Source organism: Hippocampus bargibanti, linkage group LG19 (genome assembly GCF_051943395.1).
Source record: "Hippocampus bargibanti isolate YZ-2025 linkage group LG19, ASM5194339v1, whole genome shotgun sequence".
Classification (NCBI taxonomy): domain Eukaryota; kingdom Metazoa; phylum Chordata; class Actinopteri; order Syngnathiformes; family Syngnathidae; genus Hippocampus; species Hippocampus bargibanti.
Genome location: NC_142752.1, coordinates 11,382,501 through 11,398,996, shown reverse-complemented (window position 1 = coordinate 11,398,996; position 16,496 = coordinate 11,382,501). Strand labels below are relative to the sequence as shown.

The 16,496-nt window shown below is 41.7% G+C and overlaps 1 protein-coding gene across 2 annotated transcripts in view; it reads left to right on the top strand.

The window, feature by feature from the left end:
- The first annotated feature begins 469 nt into the window (after positions 1 to 469).
- myt1la (myelin transcription factor 1-like, a) overlaps positions 470 to 16,496 on the top strand; it is a 62,754-nt gene continuing 46,727 nt past the window's right edge. The window contains exons 1-6 of one of the 2 annotated variants that reach the window (XM_089022002.1): positions 470 to 518; positions 648 to 791; positions 7,832 to 7,910; positions 7,972 to 8,026; positions 10,255 to 10,288; positions 11,227 to 11,289. In XM_089022002.1, coding sequence (XP_088878128.1) covers positions 7,972 to 8,026; positions 10,255 to 10,288; positions 11,227 to 11,289 — 152 coding nt within the window. In that variant the 5' untranslated portion in view covers positions 470 to 518; positions 648 to 791; positions 7,832 to 7,910. Of the gene's footprint in view, positions 519 to 647; positions 792 to 7,831; positions 7,911 to 7,950; positions 8,027 to 10,254; positions 10,289 to 11,226; positions 11,290 to 16,496 lie in introns of those variants that run through there. The other variant, XM_089022003.1, reaches the window with a different exon arrangement.

The following is a 16,496-nucleotide window of genomic DNA, read 5'->3' as shown; positions in this document are numbered from 1 at the left end:
TCCTTGCGGTGTTTGCCGATAAAGCGCTTGTCAGACCTCTGGCAATGTTTTTCCCTAACACGAGAAAGGCAGCATTTGCCTTTTGTTCACATTAGCGCTTTGTTAAAGCTTCAGCTGTTCTTAACGCGCTATATCAATCAATATGTATTGTATTGTACTTTGTACAGCCACCCCCATTTCAAGCTCAGATAACTCCAGACCCATATAATTCAGGATTGAATTCTTTTTTCTGATAAAAGAAGAGAGTCTAAGGTTTCTAACTCTGCATTGAATGTTTATGTAGTCCAAAAACTCAATATTCGGTGGGTCCTGCAATTTTAGTGAAAATGACAAAAACCCTGGCAGTGTAGTGGACACAGTTTTTCATATTGTCTGGCAGTGAATTACTTCATAATATATTCAAAATAATAGAATTAGCCCCCAGGCACTCCTTGAAACTGAGTTCTTGAGCCAGGTATGCATGCAACTAGCGGCCGCCATGAGGCGAGAGTAGGATACGGAAGAGCGCCCTAGAGAAGGTAAAGCTCCCTCCTCTTCCTCTTCTTCTGCAGTGTCTCACCATCTTATCTTCATCACCTCCCTCCTCTTCCCCTCGCCTCTGTCTGGCTTCCCTCCTCTCCCCCTGCCTCCCCCCCTTCTCCCTTTAGTGAAGGCATGGGCAGATATCGCGCGACAAAAGAGAGAGAGTGAGCGAGAGAGAGACAGAGGAAGAGAGCACACACTCCGACTCCAGAGGAGGAAGACGAAGGAGGAGGAGAAGAAGAAGACGAGTCGCCATCGTGTCTCTTGCGGTATGTTTTGCTTTTCCGTCGTAATTTCACGATCGCGCGCGCTCCCGTGCTTACCTCGCTCGCCTCCGCGCATTGTCATTCCCTGCTCCCGCGCACGTGTCGAGATGACAGTTGTCTGCGGTGTGCACGACCCTACGCGGGGTGCCAACGTCGGCGGCTCGGCGTTGTCATTTGCCGCCACTTTTGCCCCATGTAATGCGGCACCCGCAAACTATTGTCGTCGTTACCGCTTTTTGATGTTATTGGCCATTTTTAAGTGTCCAGTCATTGTTCAGAAGTGTTGTATTATCCTTGTTATGAATATATTTGCATGGAGATGCCTGTCAGCTGTATCAAAGGACAGTTCGTTAGGGACACACAGATTTTACATGTGTTCAAACAATACTTTTTTTTGCTTGTTCCCTCTTTCTCTCTCTCTCTCTCCCTCTCTCCCTCTCTCTCCTCTCTCTCTCTCTCTCTCTCTCTCTCTCTCTCTCTCTCTCTCTCTCTCTCTCTCTCTCTCTTTCTCTCTCTGGCACACAAACGAAATTGCTTTCAGCCTCTTGCAAGGTGTTCACAAAATGAAAAACGTCATGTTTTTGCTCATCAGCGTTGAAGAGTATCGATCACAGGATTTAACTCGGGCACTTAGAGTTAGTTGTCAACCTGTCATATTTAGCTTTAAAGGACAACCGACGTCTCTGGACAAGTTGTGTCCATAATTTGTAAAATGGCTTCAAATGACTTCGACTGAGCGTATTTTAAAAAGATTCCACCACATATAGCTATATTTTACGTTTTAAGACTCGCGCTGAATATTCAGGAAGTCTTATTTTTGGGTTGGTGACGAGTCCGTACGTGACGTCACTAAAGGAACGCCCCTGACTGAAAAAAAAGACGCATTGTAGCGGTCCTTCCATCACGTCAATGTATTTTGCTGTACTTGTTTGGTCTGGGGACCTCGTGTTGCACCCAAAAGCCGCCAGAAAAGGGTGTCCAAACTCCATATAAGGAATTTATCAGCCTGTGGAAACGGAGGTGGCCACAGGAGGTCGCCGTTTTGTGCCTCTTTTTCGTTGAGACATCTCCCCTCAATGTTGCCTCATAATGGCACGGAATCAATTCTTTAATCGATTGCAAACATGTATGCTTTCCTCTTCAGAACTATTTGAATCATATTCATAACTGGATGAGTAACAAGAAAGCATATTCTCCGAATCTGAAGCCATTGTTTTGATTCTGCAGCAATGCAAGACGTCTTGGTGTGACGTCACATACTGGGGGCGGGACTTTCTGAAAATGCCCAATTCGCAGCTCAATTTTTTACATATTTTGGACACTCTAAGTCATTTTTATTGGTATTTTGCATTTGATTACAAATATCATACTGCATTTTTTAGGTATTTTAGATGCTATTAAATTTTTTTCTGGTGTCAGTTAAAAAACGAAAAAGTGACGTCGGTTGTCCTTTAACTTGCTGTGTCTGTTAAGCTTAGATTGACTTCAGGCCATCTGCGCCTTTTGTTTGTTTGGCCAGCTAAGCATGAAACTTTTAAATATGATAACTTCTTATTCTGTCTAATCTCTATCACATTATCTTTCAGTTGCAAAATGAATTGAACTATTGGTGATTTGGTGTTGGTGCGTCTGCAAGATTTGAGTGATGATCTAATAAAATATAATGTCAAACATTCCGAATTAACTCATTCACTGCCATCAAAACAGATCGGTAAATTGCTCTTTGCAGAGGATAAGGAATATGTACATTGGACAATGCTATATTGTTGGGCCATTTGTTTAAATATCTGCTTTTCAGTAACAGCAGCACATATTTCAGCCTGCCTATAGGATCTCCCATTATGTGTGAACATTAACTCACTCACTACCATTCCCAAATCTATTCGGGTATCCGAAAGTGTGACATGGAGCGCCATTCCCGAATTTGTTTTAGTTTTTCTTGCGGTGTTTGCCGATAAAGCGCTTGTCAGACCTCTGGCAATGTTTTTCCCTAACACGAGAAAGGCAGCATTTGCCTTTTGTTCACATTAGCGCTTTGTTAAAGCTTCAGCTGTTCTTAACGCGCTATATCAATCAATATGTATTGTATTGTACTTTGTACAGCCACCCCCATTTCAAGCTCAGATAACTCCAGACCCATATAATTTAGGATTGATTTTTTTTCTGATAAAAGAAGAGAGTCTAAGGTTTCTAACTCTGCATTAAATGTTTATGTAGTCCAAAAAGTCAATATTCGGTGGGCCCTGCAATTTTAATGAAAATGACAAAAACCCTGGCAGTGTAGTGGACACAGTTTTGCATATTGTCTGACAGTGAATTACTTCATAATATATTCAAAATAATAGAATTAGCCCCCAGGCACTCCTTGAAACTGAGTTCTTGAGCCAGGTCTGCATGCAACTACGAAACACGGCGTGAGTGGCAGTGTGTCAACAAATGGCTCGTTTGACCGTGTTTTTTTTTTTTACACATGCGTTCCCCATTTGCACACACAAGTTTTGCTTGCCCACACCATACATATGCTTTGTATAATAACAATAATAATAATAATAATAATCATCATCATAATACAGCGTTCACTCAACCCGGAAGTAACATAAAGTAAAACAAAAAAAAATAAATAACAAATAAAAGACAGTCATTCATTCTTCAGCACTTTCTGTACCCTCTTTGTGACATGAAGCAGTTCTAGATGAAAGAGGAGAGGATCAAAGCGTCCTTTTCAGCAGTGGATCAGGGACGTGGAATGTCCGCGTCTCCTACAAGCTGAATGTTGAAAGCAAACACGCAGCTGTAGCATTCATTGACGAAAAGAGATTGTCTCACATCTCCTGTCCCACATAAATCCGCTTCAATTCCAAGCCGAGACCGTTCCACACATGCGCTCCTTTCTTCATATTGCGGGCTCCTCAAGCCATGCATCCATCCAGTCTACACAGTGCAGGGGTGCAAGGCGGTGTCGGTATTCCTCCCTCAACATATAATCAATGAAACTAGCTGACTAAATATTGGTCTGACAGTGAAGAATTGAAGAATTCACAAATTTGACCCGCCTCTCAGCTGCGACGTTACAACAGACAACTGCTGTGTTACCCGCACGTAGCAACAATGCATATAATCACGTTTTTTTCCTACCTGGCTATCTAGCTAGCTAGCTATTAGCTAGCTAGCTATCTAGCTATCTAGATAGCTAAATATTAGCTATCTATTGGCTAGCTTGCATGCTTTCTATACATTTGAGTTACTTCTGGGTTGAGTGAACGTTGGCGACATATGGCTGCCGCTGCTCACCCACAAAAAGCTGATCCTGTTATTGTGAAGTGACCTTGAGAGTTTTGAAAGGTGCTTAGAAATGAAATGGATTATTATATTATTATTATACGATGCTGTAGGTCATCTATTTCTTCTCACCTCGAACCACGCTGCATAGTTTTCAGTCGGGCTCGTTGCTGCCATCCAGCATGCTGTGGCGCAATGTGGTACTGCACGGAAGGCATGCAACCGTCGAAAGGCTCCAACTTTGCAACACGTTGGCGTCTTACTGTCATTGACGATCGAGAAATGGGAGCGTGAATGCACATTTGGCTACTTGGACCATGACACCGACTGGACCAGTTGATTGTTTGTCTCCAAGTACTCGATTCGACTCCTGAATGTTGTATTACTTTGCAGAGAGTGAATATTGGCCATGTTCCAAGACACAAAGACAAATATATCATCATGCACGCCTGCGTCTGTACTGTAACACGGCACACGCTGTATGAAATCGCTTTTCCCGTGTTAGTTTTGTATTATTGATGCGGCGAGCAGGCGCGCGGGTTTGTTTGCCGCCTTCCCGTCTGTCATGACAGGCAGTGTGTCTGCGCCATTGTGCGGCTTGTTGCGCAGGGCTCGTGCAATGGGGAGAGTGTATGTGCAAGCGTGCGGGTATAGGAGCGCTGCATCAGACTATAGCAGACAGGCTGAGTGTCAGTCGTAATACTAAACAGTCAAAGACACCTTTACGCACAAGCCAAAGCATTGCCAGATGCAAGAGCACAATCTGAATTTCAACATCTGCTCACGTTTTATAAGCCAAACTGATTTTTTTTTGTTCAACTGCAACTAGCCACGTCTTAACATTTGTTTCTGAAATGGATGTGTTCAAAATGTATTTTTTAGTCAGGCAAAATGCATTTGTCCCAGTTTCGACAGCACCAAAAAAGACATTAAATGACTCTTGTTATTTATTTATTTATTTATTTATTTATTCATTCATTCATTCATTCATTCATTCATTCATTCATTTAATGCAGGGGTGTCAAAGTCATTTTTTGCCGCGGGCCACTTTGTAGTTAAGGTTTCCTCTCGAGGGCCGTTATGAATTTGGGGAACCCATTAGAATGTTTAAATCCCTTCAAATATTACATACAGAGCACACAGCAAATTAATGAATAACTCGTTTTCAAATCTGAAGTCAAGAATAATGACTTTTATTGTGGTTGACATCCAAAAATATGAAATTTTGGCTCAGATTTTAGCAATCATCATGGAATTTAACAAGTTTGATTTGCTTTCGCGGGCCGAAAAAAATGATGTGGCGGGCAGGATCTGGCCCGCGGGCCTTGACTTTGACACCTGTGATTTAATGTGTGTATGTATGTGCTTATTCATTTATTTATTTATTTACAGTAAAGTCTCATTATATCGATGTCGTTTATATTGATAATACTGCTTATTACGACACTATTTTCATTTCCCGTGCACATTTCTAGTCTTTTTATGTATAATTAGTTCCGTTTAGTACGATTCGTGGTTTTTACGATAATCCGGTTACTACGGTGCTCTTTTTCATCTCCCGCTGGCCATTTTGCGATGTTTATATCGATACAAAAGATAATTAAGGTGAATCGATATTTGCTTAGGGGTTTCTATACAACAGTACCACCATTATCGAAATCTTTATTGGTCGCGCCGTTGGTCGACTTGGTCACGTGACTTGATCACGTGACTTGGTTACGTGACCAGCTCCTGTGTCTTGCAGTGGAGCAGACGCCATATTGCGTGTGAATAGAACAACGTGAGGATTTTTTTTGCATTGGTTGCATTTTTGAAAGGAAATAGTCATTAAAAAAGTGTAAATACGTTTTTATTTGATGCACAACTTTATTTTTCACTTCACTACTGTACAAAAAGCATGCTAGATATGCAATCCATGAACCCAATGATAAATTTACATGCCATATCAAAGATCCCCCATTTACGTATTGCCCCCCCCCCCCCTTTTAATGCAGTTCGGCGCAGGACGGATATATCGACAGTACGGTTATATTGACATTTTTTCTGACTCCCAAGAATATCGATATAACGAGACTTTACTGTATTTATTTATTAATTCATTTAATGTGTGTATGTATGTGTTTATTTATTTATGTATTTATCTATTTATGTATTTATTTATTTATTTATGTGTTTATTTATTTGTGTATTTATGTATATGTAATTTTTGACGCTTAAAATAAATGTTTTTTTATCTCATCACTGCCCTACATGTGAAACAATGTGTCCACTCCAGTGCCAGGGTTTTTGTCATTGTCACTGGAATTCCAGGACCCACAGAATATTGAGTTTTAGGACTACTTAAACATTCAATGCAGCATATGAAAGCATAGACCATCTTTCTTCTTTCATCATAAAAAATAGTTAATTCCGAAGTGATATGGGTCTGCAGTTATATGAGCTTGAAATGAGGGCGGCCATCCAAAATACAATGCAATACATACATATTGGTTTATATAGCACTTTAATAACAGCTCAAGCTGGAACAAAGCGCTAACATGAAAAACAAGGGAAATGCTGCCCCCTTATGGAAAAGAAAGAACACTGAGGCCATGACCAGCGCTTTATCGGCACACAAGCATGAAAAAAAACCTGAACAAATTCAGAAATGGCGCTCTATGTCATATTTTCAATTCCCGAATAAATTTGTGAATGGTAGTGAATGAGTTAAACACTTAAATATTTTCACACATTTTCCACATTTAAATTTCCATTTGGATTCATTTGATCACGTTTTAATTCTTAAATATTGTTGTCATTTGTTAACAATTTGATGCACTTGAAAAGATATGGCTAACAGTTTTGTTCTCAAATATTGTAATTTGTTTGAAATTTATTGCGTTTGATAAATATGTAGATAATGTTTTACGCGTATGAAATGTATAAAAGGCACCTATATTCACCTTCTGTAAATGTTCATTGTTTTAATTTATGTTGCTTTGTATACAGTACAATACAATACATATGAACTCCTAATGTTTGTTTTTTTTCACATTTGTCGACATATACAAATAGGCTGTTACACATTTTCCGGCATAAAAAAAAAATCATTTTATACACACTTGTACTTTGTAATTTTGTTCATATTTTTTTCTCTTTCCAATCTTAAGCCTTAATTTTTTTTTCAATTTTTTGCATACATAATTTGTATTTGTTTTGATTTTGCCCTCCCGTATACATTGAACTTAATAAATGTCATTTATTTCTGTCATGATAGCCAAAAAAGGCAAATCCTATTTCTGCATTTAGCCAATTTTATGTGCTTTTTTATAAAAATCATAACCCGCTCAGGCACAGTGGCTACTACAGTGGACAGTATATCAAGTTATCAGGTTACAGGTTATCATTATAGGTGCATGAAAGTATTTGTACCGTTTCTGTATCTGCCCATACATGACTTGCACATACCCTGGAACACGCATTCCATCAGACGTGCACACAGACAGAGAATGGGAGAGTTTAGCAATGGGGTGAGGGCTGCCTTCTTGCAGGCTTTGGGAGGGGCGGGGGTGGACCAGAGAGGGGCTTTTTGATGTGGGCGAGCGGTGCGGCTGGCGCGGCGGCCTCAGATGAACCCGGTGAGCTCGTCCTCGACGGCGGAGCCAATTTACATTTGGTTTACAAATGCTGCTGCACTGCAGTCTTGCGCGTGTGCCTGCTTCTCGGTCTTCTGACGCCATCACGTGACCTTTGACCTTTTTTTTTTTTTTTTTTTTTTTTTGCAGAAGATGACGAGGCTCGAGGAGGAGGGGATCTGAGCTCGTTTGCCATCCGCGCGCCGAACACTCGAGGTGGTCCAGCCAGGTACGCTCTTCGTCGGCGTCACCGTCTTTCAACCGGTGTGATGATGTCATTTCCTGTCCAGATGGAAGCAAGTGCAGTGGACAAACGCCATCGAACCAGATCCAAAGGAATGCGGGGTGGGAACTTTTGCCACATTTTTGAAATACAATTTCTTTCTCTTCCTCTTTTTTTCTCCTTTCAACGGCTTGTTGCTTTTCCAGTTTAATAATAATAATAATAATAATAATAATAATACATTTCATTTATAAGCGCCTTTCAAAACTCTCAAGGTCACTTTACAGTCACAGGATGAGTTTTTCTGTGGGTGAGTGGCGGTAGCCACACACGCCAGCGTTTACTCAACCCGCAAGTAACTCAAATAGATGGAAAACTAGCTAATAGATAGCCAACTATCTATCCAGCCAGCCAGCTAAATAGCCACATAGCTCGCAAGCTAATAGATAGCTAATAAATAGCCAGCTATCAATCCTGCCAGCCAGCTAAATAGCCATATAGAAAGCCAGCTAATATACATAGCTAATAGATAGCCAGCTATCTATCCAGCCAGGCAGCTAAATAGCTACATAGCTCACTAGCTAATAGACAGCTAATAGACAGCCAGCTATCAATCCAGCCAGCCAGCTAAATAGCCACATAGCTCGCAAGCTAATAGATAGCTAATAAATAGCCAGCTATCAATCCTGCCAGCCATATAGAAAGCCAGCTAATATATATATATAGCTAATAGATAGCCAGCTATCTATCCAGCCAGGCAGCTAAATAGCTACATAGCTCACTAGCTAATAGACAGCTAATAGATAGCCAGCTATCAATCCAGCCAGCCAGCTAAATAGCCACATAGCTGGCCAGCCAATAGATAGATAATAGATAGACAATCCAGCCAGCCAGCTAAGTAGCCATATAGCTACCGCGCTAATAGATAGTTCATAGATAGCCAGCTATCTATCTTACTGCCCGACTGCATTTTCTGACATGATGCGGAACAAATTAGGCCAAACTCTCTGCGACTGATGTTTTTTTTATAACCCCTTTTTGTTACTTCCTTCTTTCCCCTTTTGACTTTGTTTGATTCTTTACCCCTTTTCGATCTCAAACCTGATGGACGTCCTCCAAGATCGGACTTCCCTTCCTGCTAACTTTTCTTTCCTTTCGCAGACTCCATTTTTTACATTTTCCTCTCATTGGCTTTTCTCTTTTTGACATCCTCGAACTTCCTTCTCTGCCATACTTCCTTTTGTTTTTCTCCTGATCATTTTGTCTCTCTGCCTCTTTGGTTTCACATTCTGTTTGCGCCTTTCTTCTTTTGCCCATTCACCCACTTCTCACCTTGACTTTGTGATTTCTCCATTTATATTAAATTACATTAGATTAACCTTTATTAGTCTCACACTTGAGAAATTCACTATTCACAGCAGCAAATTTATGGTCTTTTGGATTGGATTGGATGTACCTTTATTTGTCTCGCAGTGGAGAAATTTACATTTCACAGTAGCAAAGTAATGACAGGAAGAGGAAAGGAAAGAAAGAAGTAGAAAAACAAAATACAGGAGCTGCTGCCAGCTCTTGTTGGCGTCATCTTGAAGTAAAAAAAAAAACAAATAACATCATTGAATCCTTCACATACATTGTATCATAATATTTTTTTAAATTCCCCGTAACTCCCCGCCTCTCTCCTTTGCTTCCCTCGGTCACGATTTGCAAGGAGGTGGTGTTGGTGGACCCCAAAACTGCAGGCAGGATGGACTGTAAAGTGACCTTGAGAGTTTTGAAAGGCGCTCATGAATGTAATGTATCATTATTATTGTTATAAATAAAGTCAGGAGGAGTAAAATCTCAAACAACAAAGTTATCAGAACAGAAAGGTCCAAAGTAGCAAACAAAACCACGAGTAAAACATGACAAGATGAAACAAACAATGACCCAACACTGAATGGGCGTGCCGGGAGTCCTTTTAACTGCCACTGATTAAAACGACCAACCCCTGTGCTGTTACAGGTGGGGCCCTATAGCGCCACCTGTTGGTTGCAAACTGAAACATGACCCCCTCAAGTTGTATTTTTGCCATTTTACCTCCTTGAAGGATTTGTTTCTCCCTATTTTTTTAGTTCTTTTTTTTTGCTCCCTCCTCATGTTTTTCCATTTCCGTCTGTTTCCCTTTCAACATCCGCGCCAAGTTGCACTTCGCACCTCCCTAGTGCTTATTTTAGCTCTGGCGTCTTTGCCGCACGTGTCGAGAGCACTTTCCGTCCGCCGCGTTTACATGGTAACTTGTCGTGACGAGCACACCCGCTAACAGTCTCCACTCACTTTTTCTTTTTTTGCCGTTTGTTGTCATCATATGAAGCCGTCGTGGAAGCCGTGACGCAGGAACTCTTCAGGTATGTCCAACTTTTTGACTCTTTGACTCTTGAGTGAACACGTGAGAAATAAAAATATGTACTAAGTGGATACACGGTGTCCTATTCTCCATGCACACACATACATGTATTATTATTATATACTCACTCACTTTGAAGCACATGGTGACTCATGGTTATGTAAATGATGCGGTTGTGATTCCGCGGGAGCCTGCGGGACAACTAATCCACACATTCAGGTGCACCCATAGAATTTAGCGCATCCTTGTTTGTGTGTGAATATTAGTACAGTGATACTTTGGTTTACAAACGCTTTAGCTCACGAACCTTTCACCTTACGAACATTAAATTCGCGAGAATATAATCTTGGCATACGAACTAGTTTTCGGCTGACGAACCAAATCACATAGCACCACGGTGGCGGGCAGATTACTTTTCCACATCACCTTCTTTGAGTGCAGACGTGGTTTCTTGTCAAGTGGAGTACTTTTGCTATTATGTAACGGTCTCCGGCAATAGAATAGGTTGAAAAACGTCTGTTGATTTGGATTAACGAAAAGCAGCTAGCAGGGTGTTAGTGATTATCGCAGAGAAAGCATAGCAACTTCACTCGGATATCATCAAGAGGCAACTACATCAACGACCATAATAAAGGTAAATAAAACAACTTAATTATACAGTACGGTTTATTTCTTTAATTACAATCCAATAGCACATTTATTATACGTAAAATAAGGTATATTTAGTAGAAAATTATGTTTCATGGGGACCTGAAAACGGATTATTCTTATTTTTAATGGTTTCTTATGGGAAATAAATGTTTGGCAGACACACTTTTTGCCTTACACACACTTTCTGGGAACCAATTAACTTCGTAAGCTGAGGTATCACTGTATTTCTAATGATATTGTTGACTAATAAGAAGTCTCTGATGTCCTTATCGTCGTCTGTCTTGTCAGCTGTCCGACGGCGGGCTGCGATGGTTCAGGTCACGTCAGTGGAAAGTACGCCAGACACCGCAGGTAAGACCTTCAGTGTGTGTGTGTGTTTGTGTGTGTGTGTGTGTGTGTGTGTGTCTCTGATATGTGATGACCTCATAAGAACTTTGTCATGATGATGAATGGTCGCCGGAGCAGCAGAGGGATGCAGGTCCCATGGTGGCACAAGTACAACTTTTTTTTTTCGTGGCCGAGTTGCCTTTTAATGTGGAACAGCAGCTAGTGCGCGACATCTAAATGAAGGCAGCAGCAGCAGCAGCAGCTTCCGTCACAACAGAACGTTTACGGCCGTCTACGTTTGAAGATGAGACTTGATTGGTGAATGATTGGCGTTTTGTTTTTTTTTTGTTTTTTTAGCCCAGCCGCTTTCACGCTCGGCTTGCTTTTATCTTGCTTTCTCTCTTTCTCTTTTTCCTCATTTTTTTCTTCTGTGAATATTTCTTCTCCCTCTTTCTCTCTTTCTCTCTTTCTCTCTCACTCTCTCTCTCTCTTTCTGTCTGTCTCTCTCTTACTCTCTCTCTCTCTCTCTCTCTCTCTCTCTCTCTTGTCCTTTATTTCTCTCTCTTTCTCTCTCTCTCTCTGTTTATCTCTCTCTCTCTCTCTCTCTCTCTCTCTCTCTCTCTCTCTCTCTCTCTCTCTCTCGCTTCCTGTATTTCTCTGTCTCTCTCTCCCTCTCTCTCTTTCACTCTCTCTGTCTCTCTCTCTCTGTCCCTCTTTCCCTCTCACTTCCTCTCTCTCTTTCTCTGTCTCTCTTTCTCTTTCTCTCTTTCTCTCTGTCTCTCTTTCTCTGTCTCCCTCTCTTTCGCTCTCTCTCTTCCTCTTCGTCTCTCTCACGCTCACTCACTCTCTTTCTTTTTCTCTCTCTCTTTCTCTCTCTCTTACTCTCTCCCTCCCATTCTCTCTCTCTCTCATCCTCCATTTTTCTCTCTTTCTGTCGCTCTGTCTCTCACTCTTCCTCTATTTCTCTCTCTCTATCTCTCTCTTTCACGCTCTCTTTCGCTCTCTCTGTCCATCTCTCTCTCTCTCTCTCTCGTTCAGTCTGTCTTTCAGTCATCCTCTATTTCTCTCTCACTTTCTCTCACTCTCTCTCTTCCTCTATTTCACTCTCTCTCTCAGTCTGTGTACCTTTGGCATCTGCCCGGCTTTACCTCCGCTGCACTCTGGTGGCGGTCGCCATGGCGACGGGGCCGTGTGCATGCTGCAGTACGACGACTGGGGAGGGATGCGGCCACCCTCTCTCCATGGCAACAGCGAACCCCGCAATCCGCACCCTCGCCTGCCTTACACCCTCACGTCTCGTTCGTCCGCCTTACTAACCCGCACTCGCACACTTTTTTTTTTTTTACCGCACAGTGGTTGCCATGGCAATTCGTCAATACCCAGCATTGCCGGGGGCGACGATCTCGTCAAGTCTAGCCTCAGCATACCTCCAATAGAATCACTGTGTCCTGCGATGAATATAATTATGTTATTTTTTCGAGTTTGTTGAGTTACAGCCAGTCTCTTAGTGTATTTTTTACTTTACGTTGCCTGCTGAAACATGAGATATTTGAGATACGCTGCAACCGCCGATGTACAGTGAACAGTACAAAATTGAGAACACATGCAAAGAGCTGCTATGGGCCATAACTCGCATTCTAATTCTCACATGTCACGCCATCTTTAAGTCGCACTTTCAATACAATACAATACAATACATCAGTGACGTGCGGTGAGGTTCATGGCTGGTGAGGCACTGACTTCATCACAGTCAGATTTACAAACATGTGAACTCTACAGAGTAGCTTATTCACCATTTGATTGGCAACAGTTAACGCGTTTTGTTTAAAATTTCATGTGAGCATTCTTTATATAAACTGTAGCATAGAAAAAAAGAATAAAAAACACATTATCGTGTTACCTTTACTTATAAATGAAGTCCATGCGCCACTTCTTCTGAAAAAAGGCATCCATACCTTCTTTGTAAAAGCCTTCCTTATCTTATCTTTTCTTCTTTTAAAAGTCTCTGTATTTCTTTCAATTTAGATATGCAATCCTCCATTCTGAAAGTGAGGCCAAACAACACAAAAAAATGACTGGATGGCTGCACTTAACTTGCTAACTGTTTACTGTAGCTTGCTGCCACTAACTCTATTATTCTACAGCCGAGGAGGCACAAGAAGAATCTCTGTAATCACCAGCGCCCCCTGTCATGAGGCAGGAGAACTGTGTGCCTAACCTATGCACACTGTTTGATAAAAATAAAATAAACACGGTAGTACAGTGTTTATAATGTAAAGTGACTCTACATTATATACACCAGCTGAACTGTAGAAATGTAGTTCATATACTAAAAGCGTTTGAACACTTTAATAGCGATATTGCGCAATCCATGGTGAGGCTCAGCCGGCTGCTGCCTCACCGCTCGTCTCTACTTAGTATTTTAACGGTAAATGTGAAAATTCAGCGATTTGGAAAAAAAATCCAAAAATGGTGAAGTTAAATGGAAAAGAACTTTAAAGTACAAATCACTAAATAAATATAACTGTTTAATTTATTTTTTCATTTGATATTTCCATGATGACAGGTGAGGCACAGCCTCACCTGCCTCCCCTGACTGCACGTCACTGCAATACATATTGATTTATATCGCGCTTTAACAACAGCTGAAGCTGGAACAAAGCGCGTAATATGAACAACTATCAACACAGATATCACCATCATGACACTTTTTATCAAACAACTTAATTATTTACAGTGTTAGTGTTTTCATGCAACACAGAGCAAATTGTTGTCATAAAAATGGCTAACAAAAGACTGTTTGTTTTTAGAGGGCTGGAACAGGTGAATGGCATTTGAATCCAGATTTTGTGGGGAGGACTCAGTTCACTGACAACTATGTGAAATAATAATAATAATAATAATAATAATAATAATAATAATAATACATTTAATTTCTAAGCGCCTTTCAAAACGCTCAAGGACACTTTACAGTCACAGGATTGTTTTTGTGCGGGTGAGCAGCGGCAACCATTCGCACCAGCGTTCACTCTACCCGGAAATTATCGGCATGCGGGTCCCACACAATTTTCAATATCTACTGCGTCCCTACGTCTGTACGATGGCCTCAACGTAACAATGAGTCTAAATTCATAAAAAGCGATGATGCTTTCACACACGACAGGTGTTCCCCTCACGTGCATTTCTGCAGGTCCAGAGGATCACCGGTAACCCTGGCAACAGAGACGATGCTCTGAGCTGGCAAACCTGCCACATTTATTTTAAATAGTACTCTTAGCAGCGTACATGTGTGCGTGCGAGAGAGAGAGATAGAGAGAGAGAAGTGAACTGCCCGAAGCTATTTGGGATGCTACATTAATATTAAGCTTCCCCAAATCAATAGAGTCAAACTGTACTTGCGTAGCAACCTGCTAATGACGCCATCACTTCAACACAACGCATAATCCAATTTCATACATAGGAATCAATCACACGAGATTGCTGGAGAAATCCATCAGTGTCTCACGCACACACAAACAATCGCCCGCGGCTGCTCGCACATGCCACCTAATTACCATGTGCAGCCGCTCGCCCTTGCAGCGTTCCCTTGTTTCTAATGTGCTTTAATTACTGCTGGAATTTTAATTGGCGGGAGACAGTCAGGTGTCCAAGGTCACAACACAAATGCTTGTGCGCACACACACACGCGCACACACACAAACACACACACACACACACACACACACACACACACACACACACACAGACACACACACACACACACACACACACACACAACAACGTCTTTGTCTCTGTGTTCATGCAGACGCAAATGCCGATTTCCAGATATTTGTCTACATTCATCGGTCACTTCACTCGAGACATTCAGATTAAACGGAACAAAAACAACCTACTACATCAGGATAAGAATGAGTGTTTTGAAAGGGGCCTATAAATGAAATGTATTATTATTAGTAGTAATTATTCACACACACTTATTCATCCTTTTTTTCTTGAGATGTACAGTATATTATCATTATGTTATTTTGACAGGAGTTATTTAGACGGTAGTTCCTTGTTTGTCACCCTGGGGGTGATATTTCCCCTTTTTTTCAATAAACAGTCCAGTCAAAAATAAGATAGAATGATCAGTCTGAAGCTAGAAATTGAAGGTGTGATGTTCAATGTTGTTTGTGGGTATGACCCACAAGTAGGATGCGAGCTGGCGGAGAAGGAGAAATTTTGGTTGGACTTTGATGAAGTCATACAGAACATCCCGATAAGTCAGAGGGTTGTAATTGGTGGAGACTTCAATGGACATGTTGGCGCAGGAAACAAAGATGATGAGGAGGTGATGGGCACGTTTGGACACCAGATGAGGAACGCTGAAGGACAGATGGTGGTTGACTTTGCTAAGAGAATGGAAATGGCTATTGTGAATACTTTCTTCCAGAAGAGACAGGAACATAGGGTGACTTATAAGAGTGGAGGCAGAAGTACACAGGTAGACTACATTTTGTGTCAACGGCACCATCTAAAGGAAATCAGTGACTTCAAAGTAGTGGTTGGTGAGAGTGTAAAGAGTTTGATGTTTCTCTTTATTTGTAAGTAGGTTCGCTGTCAGATCTCCCAGGCAGGTGACGCGCAGAGCTTGATCGTGGCGTGGAGTTGAGCAAGTCGTGCCGTGATGTCCGTCCGACGCCCGGCGTGAGCCGGGCGTGAGTCTGAGAGGATTCTGCCCCGTGGTTCGCCCAATCTCTCTGTCCCGCGACAGCTCTTTTTATACAATTTGCAAGCGTGTGCTATGCGTCAGGGTGATACGCACATCAAGGAGATCAAGGAATTGAAAGACATGAAAGTGTTGAAAGGCGCACTTCAAAATCATACACGCGTGTGACGCAACAAGTGTAGCCAGACAGCATAGGTTGGTGGTGTGTAGGATGACGCTGGCAATGAGGAAGATGAAGAAACCAAAGGCTGAAGTGAGGACAAAATGGTGGAAGTTGAAAAAAGAAGAGTGTTGCATGACATTTAGGAAGGAGGTAGGACAAGCACTGTGTGGGCAAGAGGTCCTTCCAGATGACTGGCAAACTACAGCGAACATAATCAGAGACACGGGTCGGAAAGTACTTGGTGTATCGAGTGGAAGAAAGGTAAATAAGGAGACTTGGTGGTGGAATGGGGAGGTGCAGGAGTGTATACAGAGAAAGAGGTTAGTTAGCAAAGAAGTGGGACACTGAGAGGACGGACGA